The sequence below is a fragment of the Oncorhynchus masou genome, chromosome 29 (genome assembly GCF_036934945.1).
Source record: "Oncorhynchus masou masou isolate Uvic2021 chromosome 29, UVic_Omas_1.1, whole genome shotgun sequence".
NCBI classification, from domain to species: domain Eukaryota; kingdom Metazoa; phylum Chordata; class Actinopteri; order Salmoniformes; family Salmonidae; genus Oncorhynchus; species Oncorhynchus masou.
This window is the reverse complement of record NC_088240.1, coordinates 42,641,662-42,659,997: the sequence shown is the minus strand read 5'-3', so window position 1 is coordinate 42,659,997 and position 18,336 is coordinate 42,641,662. Positions and strand designations below refer to the sequence as shown.

The 18,336-nt window shown below is 44.2% G+C and overlaps 1 protein-coding gene across 3 annotated transcripts in view; it reads right to left on the bottom strand.

Annotated features, from left to right (window-relative positions):
• Positions 1–13,331: 13,331 nt before the first annotated feature.
• LOC135519848 (double-stranded RNA-specific editase 1-like) overlaps positions 13,332–18,336 on the bottom strand; it is a 185,061-nt gene continuing 180,056 nt past the window's right edge. For all 3 annotated transcript variants that reach the window (XM_064945056.1, XM_064945055.1, XM_064945057.1), the window contains one exon: positions 13,332–18,277. In XM_064945056.1, the coding sequence (XP_064801128.1) occupies positions 18,101–18,277 (177 nt within the window). In that variant the 3' untranslated portion in view covers positions 13,332–18,100. The remainder of the gene's footprint in view (positions 18,278–18,336) is intronic.

The window sequence follows — 18,336 nt, the reverse complement described above, 5'->3', positions numbered from 1 at the left end:
CATGTAAAAAACCTGTCTGTTTAGAATGAATAATATCTGACAATACTTTTTTAATTCTATGCACCAAGCATTTTGCTAGGATTTTTGCATCACAACACTGACGTGTAAGAGGTCTCCAATTTTTTTAATGGACTGGATCTTTATATATACCACGTGAGTCCTGTTTCAATAATAACGATATCAGACCTTCTTGTTGCGTGTCTGATAATCTACTATTATATAGGAGTGGTTAAAACTTCTTAGGGCTGCAAGCCCGTTAACGGGATCGATATGACAACAGCCAGTGAAAGTGCAGGGCGCAAAATTCAAAACAACAGAAATCTCATAATTAAAATTCCTCAAACATACATGTATCTAATACCGTTTTAAAGGTAATCTTGTTGTTAATCCCACCACAGTGTCCAATTTCAAATAGGCTTTAAAGCAAAAGCACCACAAACGATTATGTTATGTCACCACCACCTCAGAAAAACACAGCCATTTTTCCAGCCTAAGAGAGGAGTCACAAAAAGCACAAATAGAGATAAAATTAATCACTAACCTTTGATGATCTTCATCAGATGACACTCATAGGACTTCATGTTACACAATACATGCATGTTTTGTTTGATAAAGTGCATATGTACATAAAAAAGAATCTCATTTTACATTGGCACGTTACGTTCACTAGTTCCAAAAACATCCGGTGATATTGCAGAGAACCACATCATTTTACAGAAATACTCATTATAAATGTCAATAAATACAATATTTAGACATGGAAATATAGATACAGTGCCTTGCGAAAGTATTCGGCCCCCTTGAACTTTGCGACCTTTTGCCACATTTCAGGCTTCAAACATAAAGATATAAAACTGTATTTTTTGTGAATAATCAACAACAAGTGGGACACAATCATGAAGTGGAACGACATTTATTGGATATTTCAAACTTTTTTAACAAACTGAAAAATTGGGCGTGCCAAATTATTCAGCCCCTTTACTTTCAGTGCAGCAAACTCTCTCCAGAAGTTCAGTGAGGATCTCTGAATGATCCAATGTTGACCTAAATGACTAATGATGATAAATACAATCCACCTGTGTGTAATCAAGTCTCCGTATAAATGCACCTGCACTGTGATAGTCTCAGACGTCCGTTAAAAGCGCAGAGAGCATCATGAAGAACAAGGAACACACCAGGCAGGTCCGAGATACTGTTGTGAAGAAGTTTAAAGCCGGATTTGGATACAAAAAGATTTCCCAAGCTTTAAACATCCCAAGGAGCACTGTGCAAGCGATAATATTGAAATGGAAGGAGTATCAGACCACTGCAAATCTATCAAGACCTGGCCGTCCCTCTAAACTTTCAGCTCATACAAGGAGAAGACTGATCAGAGATGCAGCCAAGAGGCCCATGATCACTCTGGATGAACTGCAGATATCTAAAGCAGAGGTGGGAGACTCTGTCCATAGGACAACAATCAGTCGTATATTGCACAAATCTGGCCTTTATGGAAGTGGCAAGAAGAAAGCCATTTCTTAAAGATATCCATTAAAAGTGTCGTTTAAAGTTTGCCACAAGCCACCTGGGAGACACACCAAACATGTGGAAGAAGGTGCTCTGGTCAGATGAAACCAAAATTGAACTTTTTGGCAACAATGCAAAACATTATGCAACACAGCTCATCACCCTGAACACACCATACCCACTGTCAAACATGGTGGTGGTAGCATCATGGTTCGGGCCTGCTTTTCTTCAGCAGGGACAGGGAAGATGGTTAAAATTGATGGGAAGATGGATGGAGCCAAATACAGGACCATTCTGGAAGAAAACCTGATGGAGTCTGCAAAATACCTGAGACTGGGACGGAGATTTGTCTTCCAACAAGACAATGATCCAAAACATAAAGCAAAATCTGGAATGGAATGGTTCAAAAATAAACATATCCAGGTGTTAGAATGGCCAAGTCAAAGTCCAGACCTGAATCCAATCGAGAATCTGTGGAAAGAACTGAAAACTGCTGTTCACAAATGCTCTCCATCTAACCTCACTGAGCTCGAGCTGTTTTGCAAGGAGGAATGGGAAAAAATTTCAGTCTCTCGATGTGCAAAACTGATAGAGACATACCCCAAGCGACTTACAGCTGTAATCGCAGCAAAAGGTGGCGCTACAAAGTATTAACTTAAGGGGGCTGAATAATTTTGCACGCCCAATTTTTCAGTTTTTGATTTGTTAAAAAAGTTTGAAATATCAAATAAATGTCGTTCCACTTCAAAAGGTCGCAAAGTTCAAGGGGGCCGAATACATTCTCCGTAATGCAACCGCTGTGTCAGTAAAGTTAAAAAAAACTTTACAGAAAAAGCAAACCATGCAATAATCTGAGACGTCGCTCAGAAAAAGAAAAAACAATTATCCGCCAGGTTGGAGTCAACAGAAATCAGAAATAACATTATAAATATTCCCTTACCTTTGATGATCTTCATCAGAATGCACTCCCAGAAATCCAAGTTCGATAATGTCCATTATTTATGTCCAGGTAGCAACTTTTGTTAGCGCATTTAGTACACAAATCCAAACGCTCGTGCAGGTCCAGCCGAACGTCGGACAAAAACTTCAAAAAGTTATATTAAAGGTCGAAGAAACTTGTCAAACAAAGTATAGAATCAATATTTAGGATGTTGTTATCATAAATCTTCAATAACGTTGCAACCGGAGAATTCCATTGTCTGTAGAAATACCATGGAACGCAGGTCGCTATCATGTGAAATGCGCGTGACCAGGACCTGGCTCTCTGGTAGACCACTGACTCAAAGAGCTCTCATCAGGCCCCACAATACAGTAGAAGCCTCATTCAAGTTTCTAAAGACGGTTGACATCTTGTGGAAGCCTTAAGAAATGCAACATATCAATATCCCACTGTGTATTCAATAGGGGCTGGGTTGTAAATTGACCAACCTCAACAATCCAATTCCACTGCTACGCTGACGACACATAGAACTACATACTGTAAAAACAACCCCAAACTCCCTCTCTTCCGATGAGATCAATGCCAGGATGTCAAACTACCTCCTACATTTCTACAATACTAAAACAGAATCAAGCCTCATCGGCACTCCCCATTACACCAAAACCAGTCCCATCACCATACTTAACCTTGGCAGCCAATCCATCCCACTGTCTTCCTCGGTCTCCAATCTTGGAGTGTTACTGGACCCCTCCCTCACTTTCACCGACCACATAAATCATGTCTCAAAAAAACTCACCCTGCTTCGTCCTGTTCTCTCCAAACCTGATCTGGAAAAACTGGTCAACTCCCTCATCACGTTCCGGCTTGATTAGTGCAATGCCCTCCTTGGTGGTCTCCTCTCAAAAACCAGCCACAGGTTGCAGCTTGTGCAGAACAGTGCAGGCTAGGGTCCTCATAGGAACCTGGAGATCTGCCCACAACACCTGCATTCTAGCCTCTCTCCCACTGGCTACCCATCCAATTCAGTTAGTCTTCAAAACCCTCAATGCCTCTGGTCCCCAATACCAGTGAACTCATCACCCCCCCAAAAATACCTTACGGACACTCCGGTCAAATGATCAAAGTCTCCTTGCAGTCCCAAAGACACGCTTCAAAACAATGGTGACCGAGCATTCGGCTGTCTCGGCCCCCAGCTCTGTAACAAGCTCCCCTCCCACCTCCACATGCCCCAGAAGACCACTGACTAAGTCTGAGCTTAATAATCACTTCTTCAAACTGTCCTTCAATTAATTTGATCTGTTGTCTGTCTCATACGTTATTTTCAAGTTCTATTAGTCTGTCCTTGTTACCTCCTGTATTATTTTGTGTATCTTGTATAGTACTAGACCGCTAGCTATCTTTTAATGTCTTAAGCTTTTTTATTTTAAATGGTTTCTCTCAATGTAAACAGCTTTGTGATTTACATCTAAATGAAAAGTGCTCTATGAATGTAACTTATTATTATTATAGCTGTGTTCATTGTTGTACTTGTAGTGTCAGCTGTGTTTTTTTGTGAGGGGCCTTGTCTAGTTGTCTCGTTATTTAGTCGATGTCCCTTGTTTATGTATTTTTGAACCACTCACTGTAGCACTTTAGGCTCGTTCACACTGCACCTTAGCCCAGGGCTAAGAGCCTCCTTAGCCCTGGGCTAAGGGAGTGGTCACAGTTGCACATTCTAAAGTGGGCTAGCATCAACCTTAGCCCAGGACTAGTTGGCCCTGCTCCGGAGCACGGTTAGCACCAACTTTTTGGGGTAAGCCGCAAAAACAAGGTGCCAAAATAGCCAGCATGAAATGTGGTTAAGAATAACACCTAGATTGCTCACTGTCCAATCACAAAAGCAGCAATGTCACTTAATTTACATATACTGGTGATTCCTGTAATAAGTTCTGCGTGTTATTTTGATAAGTAAATTCATAATGTCCTTCCATCTGAGGAAAAAAAACAAAATGCTTTCATCCCTGCAAAAAACATTGGTTGCTATGCATAACAAAAATGATTGCTATGGAGGCTGGCTAATGGCTTCTCACTTTAAAGGATCATAGCTTTCACCTGGATAGTCTATATCCTGAAAGATGTTTTGTACACTCTGTGTAATGCACTGAGTCCCAGGAAAGACTGTCTGGGTTGGCAATACTCAGTATAGAGAACAGTTGGGCCCACAACCTGGACCTACAGGCCGTGGTGAAAACATTTACACACAAAAAAAGACTTCAGGAGAGTCTCTCAAGTTGGATTTCATTTACCTTGAAAATTGCAGCCCATTTGTGTAGTCTATTAGCCAGACAAAACCCGCTGAGTTCAAAAATAAATTGTGCCTGAATTTACCCTCAAGCCGACTACATTTTTTCTCATTGTAAAGCTATTTGATGTGTAATTTTTTTATTGAAAAGTTTATAAACCAGCAGCTAAATACGGTATATGGCTATAGATTGTACACTGCATAATGAAACAATCCTTAGTATGTTAGTGTTTTGAAGGTGAACTGACTGTCTTATTTGGCATTACTGGTTTTACGCACAACTTCCTGTCCAAGTTTGGAGAGAGCGCGAGGACGGCTCCTGTTATGCAGGTTCAGATAGGAATAGACAACTGTCCTGTACAGGCTATCGGTAGCTGATTCTATCGGCAGCTGATTAATATGCCGTTGTATTTGTAACTTTTTTATTTATTTTTACTATCTGCAACATTTGAATTTCCAATTTAAATGACTGAACACAAAAATGACATTGCCGCCAGCCAGCAGTCTAAAAAGGGCAGCAACGTGGATAGCTTCATGAAATGTTAGGCTTAACATGAGAAAATGACAACCAAATAGGCCTACAAATAAACATTTATCCATTAGCTAAGGCAAAGCGATTACATGCCCTGGAATCGCAGAAAGCCTTTTATCGAGGCGATAGGCATGCATCCACATAGACATAGCAATTTCAGCTCCATAGACAGAGATCAGTTGTCTACACTTTGTGAGCGGCTGACTGGCTGACACATTCGATTTTTTTTAATTATTAGGGGAGGGGCTCTGAACTCGCAGGGGTCCAGAGAAACTGCATTATGCCAGCAAAAGCATACCCAAAGCAAAACCATTTAACCTTTCTTACACCTAGCTTATGCATTTCCCACCGTCTCCTGTTGATGGAATTATGCAGAAGAAATGACGGCTCTCATGTTGACAAGGCAATTCTACAAGGTAAGATGTGTCAATGACATGACTACACACGTGAATGTCGTCCCTCATACAGTTCAGGAGGGGTTTATTAAACTAACAACTTTCCAACAACAAAACAAACATGTAACATAAAAATCTATTTGTGAACTATCATGTTATAAACGCAAGCATAAGTAGTCAACTTCAATGTTATCAAAGGAAGCATAGGGTTTAGGTGAACTTAAATCAGCTCCTAGCCAATGCTACGTTGGAAAGAGTAAAAACATGACTCGGCCTTCAGTCCTAAATAACGGAGGACAGGAGGAAAGTGTTTCCTCAAGGTTCCGTTTTAGAACCACTATTGTTTTCACTATATATTTTACCTCTTGGGGATGACATTCGAAAAACATAATGTTAACTTTCACTGCTATGCGGATGTGTGGCTCAGTCGGTAGAGCATGGCGCTTGCAACGCCAAGCGTCGTGGGTTCGATTCCCGCTGGGGCCACCCATATGTAAAAAGTAGTGGCCCCAGCCGACTTGTAAGTCGCTTTGGACAAAAGCGTCTGCTAAATGGGATATATTATTATTATTATGACACACAGCTGTACATTTCAATGAAACATGGTGAAGCCCCAAAATTGATGGCTGCAAACTTTCTATTTTTAAACTCGGACAAAACAGAGATGCTTGTTCTAGGTCCCAAGAAACAAAGAGATCTTCTGTTGAATCTGACAATTAATCTCGATGGTTGTACAGTCGTCTCAAATAAAACTGAAGGACCTCTGCGTTACTCTGGACCCCGATCTCTCTTTTGACGAACATATCAAGACTGTTTCAAGGACACCTTTTTTCCATCTACGTAACATTGCAAAAATCAGAAACTTTCTGTACAAAAATAATGCAGAAAAATGTATCCATGCTTTTGTAACTTCTAGGTTAGACTAATGCAATGCTCTACTTTCCGGCTACCCAGATAAAGCACTAAATAAACTTCAGTCAGTGCTAAATACGGCTGCTAGAATCCTGACTAGAACCAAAAAATGTGATCATATTACTCCAGTGCTAGCCTCTCTACACTGGCTTCCTGTTAAGGCAAGGGCTTATTTCAAGGTTTTACTGCTAACATTTACATACATTTACATTTAAGTCATTTAGCAGACGCTCTTATCCAGAGCGACTTACAAATTGGTGAATTCACCTTCTGACATCAGTGGAACAGCCACTTTACAATAGTGCATCTAAATCATTTAAGGGGTGGGGGGTGAGAAGGATTGATTTATCCTATCCTAGGTATTCCTTGAAGAGGTGGGGTTTCAGGTGTCTCCGGAAGGTGGTGATTGACTCCGCTGTCCTGGCGTCGTGAGGGAGTTTGTTCCACCATTGGGGGGCCAGAGCAGCGAACAGTTTTGACTGGGCTGAGCGGGAACTGTACTTCCTCAGTGGTAGGGAGGCGAGCAGGCCAGAGGTGGATGAACGCAGTGCCCTTGTTTGGGTGTAGGGCCTGATCAGAGCCTGGAGGTACTGCGGTGCCGTTCCCCTCACAGCTCCGTAGGCAAGCACCATGGTCTTGTAGCGGATGCGAGCTTCAACTGGAAGCCAGTGGAGAGAGCGGAGGAGCGGGGTGACGTGAGAGAACTTGGGAAGGTTGAACACCAGACGGGCTGCGGCGTTCTGGATGAGTTGTAGGGGTTTAATGGCACAGGCAGGGAGCCCAGCCAACAGCGAGTTGCAGTAATCCAGACGGGAGATGACAAGTGCCTGGATTAGAACCTGCGCCGCTTCCTGTGTGAGGCAGGGGCGTACTCTGCGGATGTTGTAGAGCATGAACCTACAGGAACGGGCCACCGCCTTGATGTTAGTTGAGAACGACAGGGTGTTGTCCAGGATCACGCCAAGGTTCTTAGCGCTCTGGGAGGAGGAAACAATGGAGTTGTCAACCGTGATGGCGAGATCATGGAACGGGCAGTCCTTCCCCGGGAGGAAGAGCAGCTCCGTCTTGCCGAGGTTCAGCTTGAGGTGGTGATCCGTCATCCACACTGATATGTCTGCCAGACATGCAGAGATGCGATTCGCCACCTGGTCATCAGAAGGGGGAAAGGAGAAGATTAATTGTGTGTCGTCTGCATAGCAATGATAGGAGAGACCATGTGAGGTTATGACAGAGCCAAGTGACTTGGTGTATAGCGAGAATAGGAGAGGGCCTAGAACAGAGCCCTGGGGGACACCAGTGGTGAGAGCGCGTGGCGAGGAGACAGATTCTCGCCACGCCACCTGGTAGGAGCGACCTGTCAGGTAGGACGCAATCCAAGCGTGGGCCGCACCGGAGATGCCCAACTCGGAGAGGGTGGAGAGGAGGATCTGATGGTTCACAGTGTCGAAGGCAGCCAATAGGTCTAGAAGGATGAGAGCAGAGGAGAGAGAGTTAGCTTTAGCAGTGCGGAGCGCCTCCGTGATACAGAGAAGAGCAGTCTCAGTTGAATGACTAGTCTTGAAACCTGACTGATTTGGATCAAGAAGGTCATTCTGAGAGAGATAGCGGGAGAGCTGGCCAAGGACGGCACGTTCAAGAGTTTTGGAGAGAAAAGAAAGAAGGGATACTGGTCTGTAGTTGTTGACATCGGAGGGATCGAGTGTAGGTTTTTTCAGAAGGGGTGCAACTCTCGCTCTCTTGAAGACGGAAGGGACGTAGCCAGCGGTCAGGGATGAGTTGATGAGCGAGGTGAGGTAAGGGAGAAGATCTCCGGAAATGGTCTGGAGAAGAGAGGAGGGGATAGGGTCAAGTGGGCAGGTTGTTGGGCGGCCGTCCGTCACAAGAAGCGAGATTTCATCTGGAGAGAGAGGGGAGAAAGAGGTCAGAGCACAGGGTAGGGCAGTGTGAGCAGAACCAGCGGTGTCGTTTGACTTAGCAAACGAGGATCGGATGTCGTCGACCTTCTTTTCAAAATGGTTGACGAGGTCATCTGCAGAGAGGGAGGAGGGGGGAGGGGGAGGAGGATTCAGGAGGGAGGAGAAGGTGGCAAAGAGCTTCCTAGGGTTAGAGGCAGATGCTTGGAATTTAGAGTGGAAGAAAGTGGCTTTAGCAGCAGAGACAGAGGAGGAAAATGTAGAGAGGAGGGAGTGAAAGGATGCCAGGTCCGCAGGGAGGCGAGTTTTCCTCCATTTCCGCTCGGCTGCCCGGAGCACTGTTCTGTGAGCTCGCAGTGAGTCGTCGAGCCACGGAGCGGGAGGGGAGGACCGAGCCGGCCTGGAGGATAGGGGACATAGAGAGTCAAAGGATGCAGAAAGGGAAGAGAGGAGGGTTGAGGAGGCAGAATCAGGAGATAGTTTGGAGAAGGTATGAGCAGAGGGAAGAGATGATAGGATGGAAGAGGAGAGAGTAGCGGGGGAGAGAGAGCGAAGGTTGGGATGGCGCGATACCATCCGAGTAGGGGCAGTGTGGGAAGTGTTGGATGAGAGCGAGAGGGAAAAGGATACAAGGTAGTGGTCGGAGACTTGGAGGGAGTTGCAATGAGGTTAGTGGAAGAACAGCATCTAGTAAAGATGAGGTCGAGCGTATTGCCTGCCTTGTGAGTAGGGGGGAAGGTGAGAGGGTGAGGTCAAAAGAGGAGAGGAGTGGAAAGAAGGAGGCAGAGAGGAATGAGTCAAAGGTAGACGTGGGGAGGTTAAAGTCGCCCAGGACTGTGAGAGGTGAGCCGTCCTCAGGAAAGGAGCTTATCAAGGCATCAAGCTCATTGATGAACTCTCCGAGGAACCTGGAGGGCGATAAATGATAAGGATGTTAAGCTTGAAAGGGCTGGTAACTGTGACAGCATGGAATTCAAAGGAGGCGATAGACAGATGGGTAAGGGGAGAAAGAGAGAATGACCACTTTGGAGAGATGAGGATCCCGGTGCCACCACCCCGCTGACCAGAAGCTCTCGGGGTGTGCGAGAACATGTGGGCGGACGAAGAGAGAGCAGTAGGAGTAGCAGTGTTATCTGTGGTGATCCATGTTTCCGTCAGTGCCAAGAAGTCGAGGGACTGGAGGGAGGCATAGGCTGAGATGAACTCTGCCTTGTTGGCCGCAGATCGGCAGTTCCAGAGGCTACCGGAGACCAGGAACTCCACGTGGGTCGTGCGCGCTGGGACCACCAGATTAGGGTGGCCGCGGCCACGCGGTGTGGAGCGTTTGTATGGTCTGTGCAGAGAGGAGAGAACAGGGATAGATAGACACATAGTTGACAGGCTACAGAAGAGGCTACGCTAATGCAAAGGAGATTGGAATGACAAGTGGACTACACTTATCGAATGTTCAGAACGTTAAGCTTACGTAGCAAGAATCTTATTGACTAAAATGATTGAAATGATACAGTACTGCTGGAGTAGGCTAGCTGGCAGTGGCTATGTTGTTGACACTACACTAATCAAGTCGTTCCGTCGAGTGTAATAGTTTCTACAGTGCTGCTATTCGGGGGCTAGCTGGCTAGCTAGCAGTGTTGATTACGTAACGTTACGTTAAAAGAACGACAATAGCTGGCTAGCTAACCTAGAAAATCGCTCCAGACTACACAATTGTCTTAGATACAAAGACGGCTATGTAGCTAGCTAGCTAGCTACGATCAAACAAATCAAACCGTTGTACTGTAATGAAGTGAAATGAAAATGTGATACTACCTGTGGAGCGAGGCGGAATGTTGACCGGGTTGTTGAAGTTCAATTCGGAAGACGTTGGCTAGCTGTTGGCTAGCTAGCTAGCAGTGACTCCTACGTTAAGGACGACAAATAGCTGGCTAGTTAACCTCTGTAAGTTAAGATAATCACTCTAAGTCTACACACTCTAAACTACACAATTACCTTGGATACGAAGACAGCAAAGACAACTATGTAGCTAGCTAACACTACACTAATCGAGTCGTTGAGTGTAATAGTTTCTACAGTGCTAGTGGACGTTAGCTAGCTGCTGTGCTAGTGGACGTTAGCTAGCTGCTGGGCAGAAAGCAGTGTAGACTACGTTAGGACGACGAAATACGATAATTACGCAATTATCTTTGATACAAAGACGGCTATGTAGCTAGCTAAGAAGAAATTGCTAAGATTAGACAAATCAAACCGTTGTACCTACAAAGCATTACATGGGCTTGCTCCTACCCATCTCTCTGATTTTGTCCTGCCGTACATACCTCTACACGTACGCTACAGTCACAAGACGCAGGCCGCCTAATTGTCCCTAGAATTTCTAAGCAAACAGCTGGAGGCAGTGCTTTCTCCTATAGAGCTCCATTTTTATGTAATGGTCTGCCTACCCATGTGAGAGACGCAGACTCGGTCTCAACCTTTAAGTCTTTACTGAAGACTCATCTCTTCAGTGGGTCATATGATTGAGTGTAGTCTGGCCCAAGAGTGTGAAGGTGAACGGAAAGGCTCTGGAGCAACGAACCGCCCTTGCTGTCTCTGCCTGGCTGGTTCCCCGCTCTCCACTGAGGTTCTCTGCCTCTAACCCTATTACAGGGTCTGAGTCACTGGCTTACTGGTGCTCTTTCATGCTGTCCCTAGGAGGGGTGCGTCACTTGAGTGGGTTGAGTCACTGACGTGATCTTCCTGTCTGGGTTGGCGCCCCCCCTTGGCTTGTGCCGTGGCGGAGATCTTTGTGGGCTATACTCGGCCTTGTCTCAGGATGGTAAATTGGTGGTTGAAGATATCCCTCTAGTGGTGTGGGGGCTGTGCTTTGGCAAAGTGGGTGGGGTTATATACTTCCTGTTTGGCCCTGTCCGGGGGTACCATCGGATGGGGCCACAGTGTCTCCTGACCCCTCCTGTCTCAGCCTCCAGTATTTATGCTGCAGTAGTTTATGTGTCGGGGGCTAGGGTCAGTTTGTTATATCTGGAGTACTTCTCCTGTCTTATCCGGTGTCCTGTGTGAATTTAAGTATGCTCTCTCTAATTCTCTCTCTCTTAGAGGACCTGAGCCTTAGGACCATGCCTCAGGACTATCTGGTATGATGACTCCTTGTTGTCTCCAGTCCACCTGGCCGTGCTGCTGCTCCAGTTTCAACTGTTCTGCCTGCGGCTATGGAACCCTGACCTGTTCACCGGACGTGCTACCTGTCCCAGACCTGCTGTTTTCAACTCTCTAGAGATAGCAGGAGCGGTAGAGATACTCTTAATGATTGGCTATGAAAAGCCAACTGACATTTACTCCTGAGGTGCTGACTTGCTGCACCCTCGACAACTACTGTGAATATTATTATTTGAACATCTTGGCCATGTTCTGTATAATCTCCACCCGGCACAGCCAGAAGAGGACTGGCCACCCCTCATAGTCTGGTTCCTCTCTAAGTTTCTTCCTAGGTTTTGGCCTTTCTAAGGATTTTTTTCCTAGCCACGGTGCTTCTACACCTGCATTGCTTGCTGTTTGGGGTATAGGCTGGGTTTCTGTACAGCACTTTGAGATATCAGCTGATGTAAGAAGGGCTAAATAAATACATTTGATTTTTGATTTGATCCTGTCGACTACACACACACAGTCAGAGAGAGACACACACACAGAGAACTGTCCCAGCATCACCTTTTGATGGTCTTACCTGATCTCCGTGGCTATTTGGAGATAAAACATGTGGAAGGAATGCCCTTGTCCACTAATCCTGCTTCACTTTGATTGACTCAGGATTGACTGATTGATTGACTACAGAGTAACTATTTCAATGTTCTCTTAAGAAATATAGCACTTCTATGTTCCATGAACAAAAAATATAAACGCAACATGTAAAGTGTTGGTCCCATGTCTCATGAGCTGAAATAAAAGATCACTGAAATTTTCCACATGCACAAAAAGCTTATTTCGCATAATTTTTTTCACATCATTCATATCCCTGTTAGTGAGCATTTCTCATTTGCCAAGATAATCCATCCACCTGACAGGTGTGGCATATCAAGAAGCTGATTCAACCACGCAATCATTACACAGGTGCACCTTGTGCTGTGGACAATAAAAGGCCACTAAAATGTGCAGTTGTGTCACACAACACAATGCCACAGATGTCTCAAGTTTTGAGGTAGTGTGGAATTGGCATGCTGACTGCAGGAATGCCCACAAGATTTATTGCCAGAGAATGTAACATTCATTTCTCTACCATAAGCTGCCTCCAATGTCATTTTAGAGAATTTGGCAGTACATCCAACCGGCCTCACAACCACAGACCTCGTGTATAGCGTTGTGTGGGCGAGTGGTTTGCTGACGTTGTGAACAAAATGCCCCATGGTGGCGGCGGGGTTATCGTATGCTTATGGCATAAGCTACGGACAACGAACACAAATGTATTTTATCGTTGGCAATTTGAATGCACAGGAATACCGTTATGAGATCCTGAGGCAAATATCTTTTAAGGTAACTGTGACCATACATTAGGGCCTAATTAATTTATTTCAATTGACTGATTTCCTCATGAACTGTAACTCAGTCAAATCTTTGAAATTGTTGCATGTTGCGTTTATTTTTTTGGTTCATTATATATCACTTTAATTTAGATCTGGTGTAGTTTCAACTCTGTGGGCTAGTGGAGAAAGTTTAAGGTTAGATGAGAAGCTGCTTGCTGATAAGGATTGTGTGTTTCATGTGCTCAATACTTTTTGCACAACAACAGTATACAACTTTACACACACACACACACACACACACACACACACACACACACACACAAAGAATGACAACCTCTGCAAAAGTAAACTAAGGTCTCCTTTATTATTATTTTTCTTCATTTTATATATCTATTTATCAGGGTTCTTTTCTACATAAGAGTACTTTAAAAGTATGTCTTCATGCTTTAGGTGCAGCTTCAGTGTGGGAGCACATGCAAGATGGTTGTCCAGGTGGAGATTGCACAGCGGATGTGGGGTGAGAGGAGAGTAGAAGAGTCCTCTGACCACCCCGAGTGGACCACTGAACAGTCACCAAATAATCACAAGGCGGTCAGGACGGCCGACCGAAGGGGATTATAGACCACTGGGAGCACTCGGTCATAGGGAAGCAGTTCAGTTTCTTGCAAATAGTTCCGACCTGTCCATTTTGGGGGACGGTTTGTGTCATGACATCATCAATTGACATCTTTAGTGCAGTCCAAAAAATAAGAACCATACTATGGAGAAGCAGGCAGGCTTTAAAAAGAAGAAGTTTCAAACAGTCAGTTTTAAAAGAGAGCACGATGAAGGGGGAAACAGAGGGGGGGGGGACTTTCTTTCTGGTCCCGTTCCTCCAGGGGCCTCATTAAAGGGGGCGTTGGGGGACATATTGCTCATGACCTGGATCTTTTCGGGAGGGGGGGGGGGGTCACAATGTGACTGCAGAGGTATGAGGTAAAGAGGCCTTTCAGAGACGTGTCAAAACATACGTGTATCACAAGGACACAGCGACACAGGACATTTGCTCAACAATCAGTAGCACATCTCTGGCCGTTGCAGTGAAGGAACAGGAACAAGGTTTTTTTTAAAGGCCCAGTACAGTCAAAAACAAGATTTTCCGTGTTTTATATATATTTCCACACTGAGGTTGGAATAATACTGTGAAATTGTGAAAATGCTGATAATACCCTTTAAGTATTAGAGCGGTTTAAAGACTGCCTACAATTTCTGCCTGTTTTGGTGAGATGTAGTTTTGGCCTGCCTGGTGATGTCAACAGGCGGCAAGTTAGTTAATAGACCAATAAGAGTTCCAAACCTCTCTGCCAATAACAGCGAGTTTTCCCCGCACCACTCAGACAACTCCCAGACAGTCCTAGCAAGATTCTTGCTTAAAAAACCTCTCTTTGCTAATACACTATTTTTGTTTATTTTTTTTAAACTAGCTGGTGGTTGAAAAATAACCACAAAAAGGTACTTAAATTATTACCCAGAAATTATTTGATTTTAAGATTTAAAAAAGAAGGCTGCATTGGACCTTTAAGAGTTCAAATGAAAGACTAAAAACAAATCAAATACATCCCCGCAGTTTCATGGAGGGAGAACAAGAACTAGATAGTGAAGGAAGAAGAGTTGCACAGGCATCACATTTTTAACCAGTATATTGCTATACGCATCATTTCCATAGCAATAGAACAGAGGTTCACAATAATAACACCTTGATAATCGACAGCTACAGAAATACCGAAAGAGCCCGACAAGAAAGATTCCACAACAAAGCTGGAATACAACAGAATTACAACCCATCATTTTATACAAATAAAAAAAATACATTGATAAAATGAAAGTACAAAAACATTGCAATATTATACCCAGCAATTGGTTTGTGCGAAACATGTTTTTAAAAATGTTTCCCCCTTTTCCTTTGTTGTTGCTCAAAGACATTTGTGAGAAAAACACACAAGGACATCATCTTTGGTGCAGATTCCACAGCAATCTCATTTATGACATTTATCGAGCAGTGTCACACAATCTCCTTACTCTAGACATCCACTATATACACACAAAAGTATGTGGACATCACTTCAAATTAGTGGATTCGGGCTATTTCAGCCAAACCAGTTCCTTACAGGTGTATAAAATCAAACACACAGCCATGCATTCTCAATAGACAAAAAACATTGACAGTAGAATGGCCTTACTCAAGAGCTCAGTGACTTTCAACGTGGCACCGTCATAGCATGCCACCTTTCAAACGTGTCGGTACGTCAAATTCCTTCCATGCTAGAGCTTCCCCGGTCAACTGTAAGTGCTGTCATTGTGAAGTGGGAATATCTGAGCAACAACAACTGCGAACACAAGCTCACAGAACGGGACTGTCCTCGGTTTCAACACTCACTACCACGTTCCAAACTGCCCCTCGAAGCAACGTCAACACAATAACTTTGTTGGGGGGGTTTCCATGGCCGAGCAGCCGCATACAAGCCTAACATCATCAGTCTGCGTCAGATGGAGTGGAGTAACGCTCGTCGCCGTTGGACTGGGGCAGTGGAAACTCGTTCTCTGGAGTGATGAATCACGCTTCACCATCTGCCAGTCAAATGAACAAATCTGGGTTTGGTGGATGCCAGGAGTACGCTACCTGCCCCAATGCATAGTGCCAACTGTAAAGTTTGATGGAGGAGGAATAATGGTCTGGGGCTGTTTTTCATGGTTCAAGCTAGGTCCCTTAGTTCCAGACTTCCAGTGAAGGGAAATCTTAACGCTACAGCATACAATGACAATATAGACGAGTCTGTGTTTCCAACTTTGTGGCAACAGTTTGGGGAAAGACCTTTTCTGTTTCAGCATCACAATACCCCCATGCACAAAGCGAGGTCCATACAGAAATGGTTTGTTGAGATCGGTATGGAAGAACTAGGCCGGCCTGCACAGATCCTTGACCTCAACCCCATCAAACACCTTTGGGCTGAATTGGAATGCTGACTGCGAGCCAGGCCTAATCACCCAACATCAGTGCCCAACCTCACTAATGCTCTTGTGGCTGAATGGAAGAAAGTCCCTGCAGCAATGTTCCAACATCTAGTTGAAAGCCTTCCCAAAAGAGTGGAAGCTGTTATAGCAGCAAAGGGGGGACCAACTCCATATTAATGCCCATGATTTTGAAATGAGATGTTCGCCGAGCCATTGTCCACATACTTTTGGTCATGTAGTGTACATACAATACGCACACTGCTGGGACTCCAAGCACCTCCCCTGCTGTTTTGAACCAAATATATCAGATATAAAAATACACCAACTTAAAGAATACCTAATCATTCCTTTGCAGTGTGTCCGTTTACATTGTGGTTTGTCACTGGCCATGTACAATGCTGATATTAGAGGTATATGACCAGCCTATAAGGGAGAGCACACAGATAATACATTAGAAAGTTGTCATTACTGGCATCCAGAGTTTATCATGTTGTAGAAATAGTTGAAATAGAAAAGATGAACACATGGGAGAGGATGGGGAAGAGGGCTTACAGAACACCCAGGGAATCGGACCAATAGGACTTGGATTGAGAAAACACGGATTGGTCATTGAGTGGGTGGGTGTTACCAAACTCAACTTTGTAAAATCTCTCATGCGTTTCTTTGTGTTCCCTTGGAAGTTTACTCACACAATGAGCAATCAACAATCGTGTTGCTTACAAGAGTTGTTTAAATGACGACATAAGCTCTTGGAGACATGCATTTCCCAGCTCTCTATGAATTACATGCCATATGGCCTACTTTACACCTTTACAACAACCCCAGATTGACATAAGATGTGTTATGTCACCAGACTTGTATTGTGTGGCAAGGACCATGACCTATCGATCCGAGGTTGTTGACATAAGCATTTATAAATGCCCAGGGCATGGATGCATAATGTCCATGAGGATTATGCTTATGAAGGAGGTGTAATGTAGCCCCTATGCAGTGTCATTGATAGAAATACTGAATTCCTGTCATTATTCAGTTGCAGTATAATCCATCTCTCAAACACAAAAAAAGTCCAAAGTTGCAATACTAAAAAACCAAGCCCCCTCCAGGAAACAAAACAAACACATTAAAGAGAGAAACATGATTCAAAGCTCCATGTGCAGGGGGGGAAGAAAAAAATAAATAAATCACTCGAGCAGATCCCTGGTGGTTCTCTACCGAATCAACTCGCCGAACTCTGACACCATTCCCATGCAAAGCCATGGCTTACTTCAACAAGAAAAAACGTGCAGCACATCCACAACTCTCCTCAACCCCCCCAGGTCAAAGGACTCGAGGGGAATCGTCGACAGCCTCCACCAGGGCTCAATGTTCAAGTACGGAATGGGAATGTAATTGAATGACCAAAAATGCCAACAAATAAATAAATAAGATGTAACGGGACCAAAAGAAGAGATTTCAAATGAATAATGACTGAATGACTGTAACCAACATTTTGGATTTGCATTTAGCATAATATCATACGTGCTTATAATAAAGGGGCTATATTGTAATGAAATAAGACATTAAAAAGGTACAATTCTACAATAGGTTAAAAAGTCACATGGCATTTGGGTTTATACTAGTGTGATTACATTTAACTGAATAGTAGAAATAGAATCGTTGTACATTCTACATTCTGGTTACAGAAATAAGTTTATAGTAACTACATGGTGTATGAACAACTTCATGTAAAGTCTTGCAAATAAAACAACAATGACTAAAAAGGATTCCAGTTAAAAATGGCAAGACTTCGTGATTAGATGGGCAGATTGAACATCGAGTACCATCGATTTAAAAAAAAGAAAGTTTTACAGAGTGATGACATCACAGCCATGAGGAACGAGAGCAGAGTGATTGGGACGGAGGGAGGTGGCCAGAACCACATGCGTTATTTCTCAGAAACACTCAAGACAGACATACACACACACACACACACATGCATGCACGAGGTACACACGCACGCAGACACACACACACACAGACACAAAGTCTCAGTGGCTGGTAATTTTGAAGAGCCTCTTTCTCAGGCCTAGAGAGGGGTTTGGGGTGCAGTGGGTTGGGTTATGAGGTTCCCCTAACCCCCTAATCAGGAGTTGAGGGAGAACTGGTCCTGCTCGATGGGCTTCTTCACCCAGGCCCCCAGGCCCGACTTGTGGAAGACCTTGATGAGAGTCTGCTTGGCGTTGTGGTACTCCACCGCCGCCTGCTTGGCGTCGTGGTACGAGCTGGGCTTGGACACCTTGATCCTCAGTGTGGATGACAGCTGGGGTGGGGAAGGGAAGCAAACAGATTTTGAGATAAGAAGACTACTTTGAATCAAAT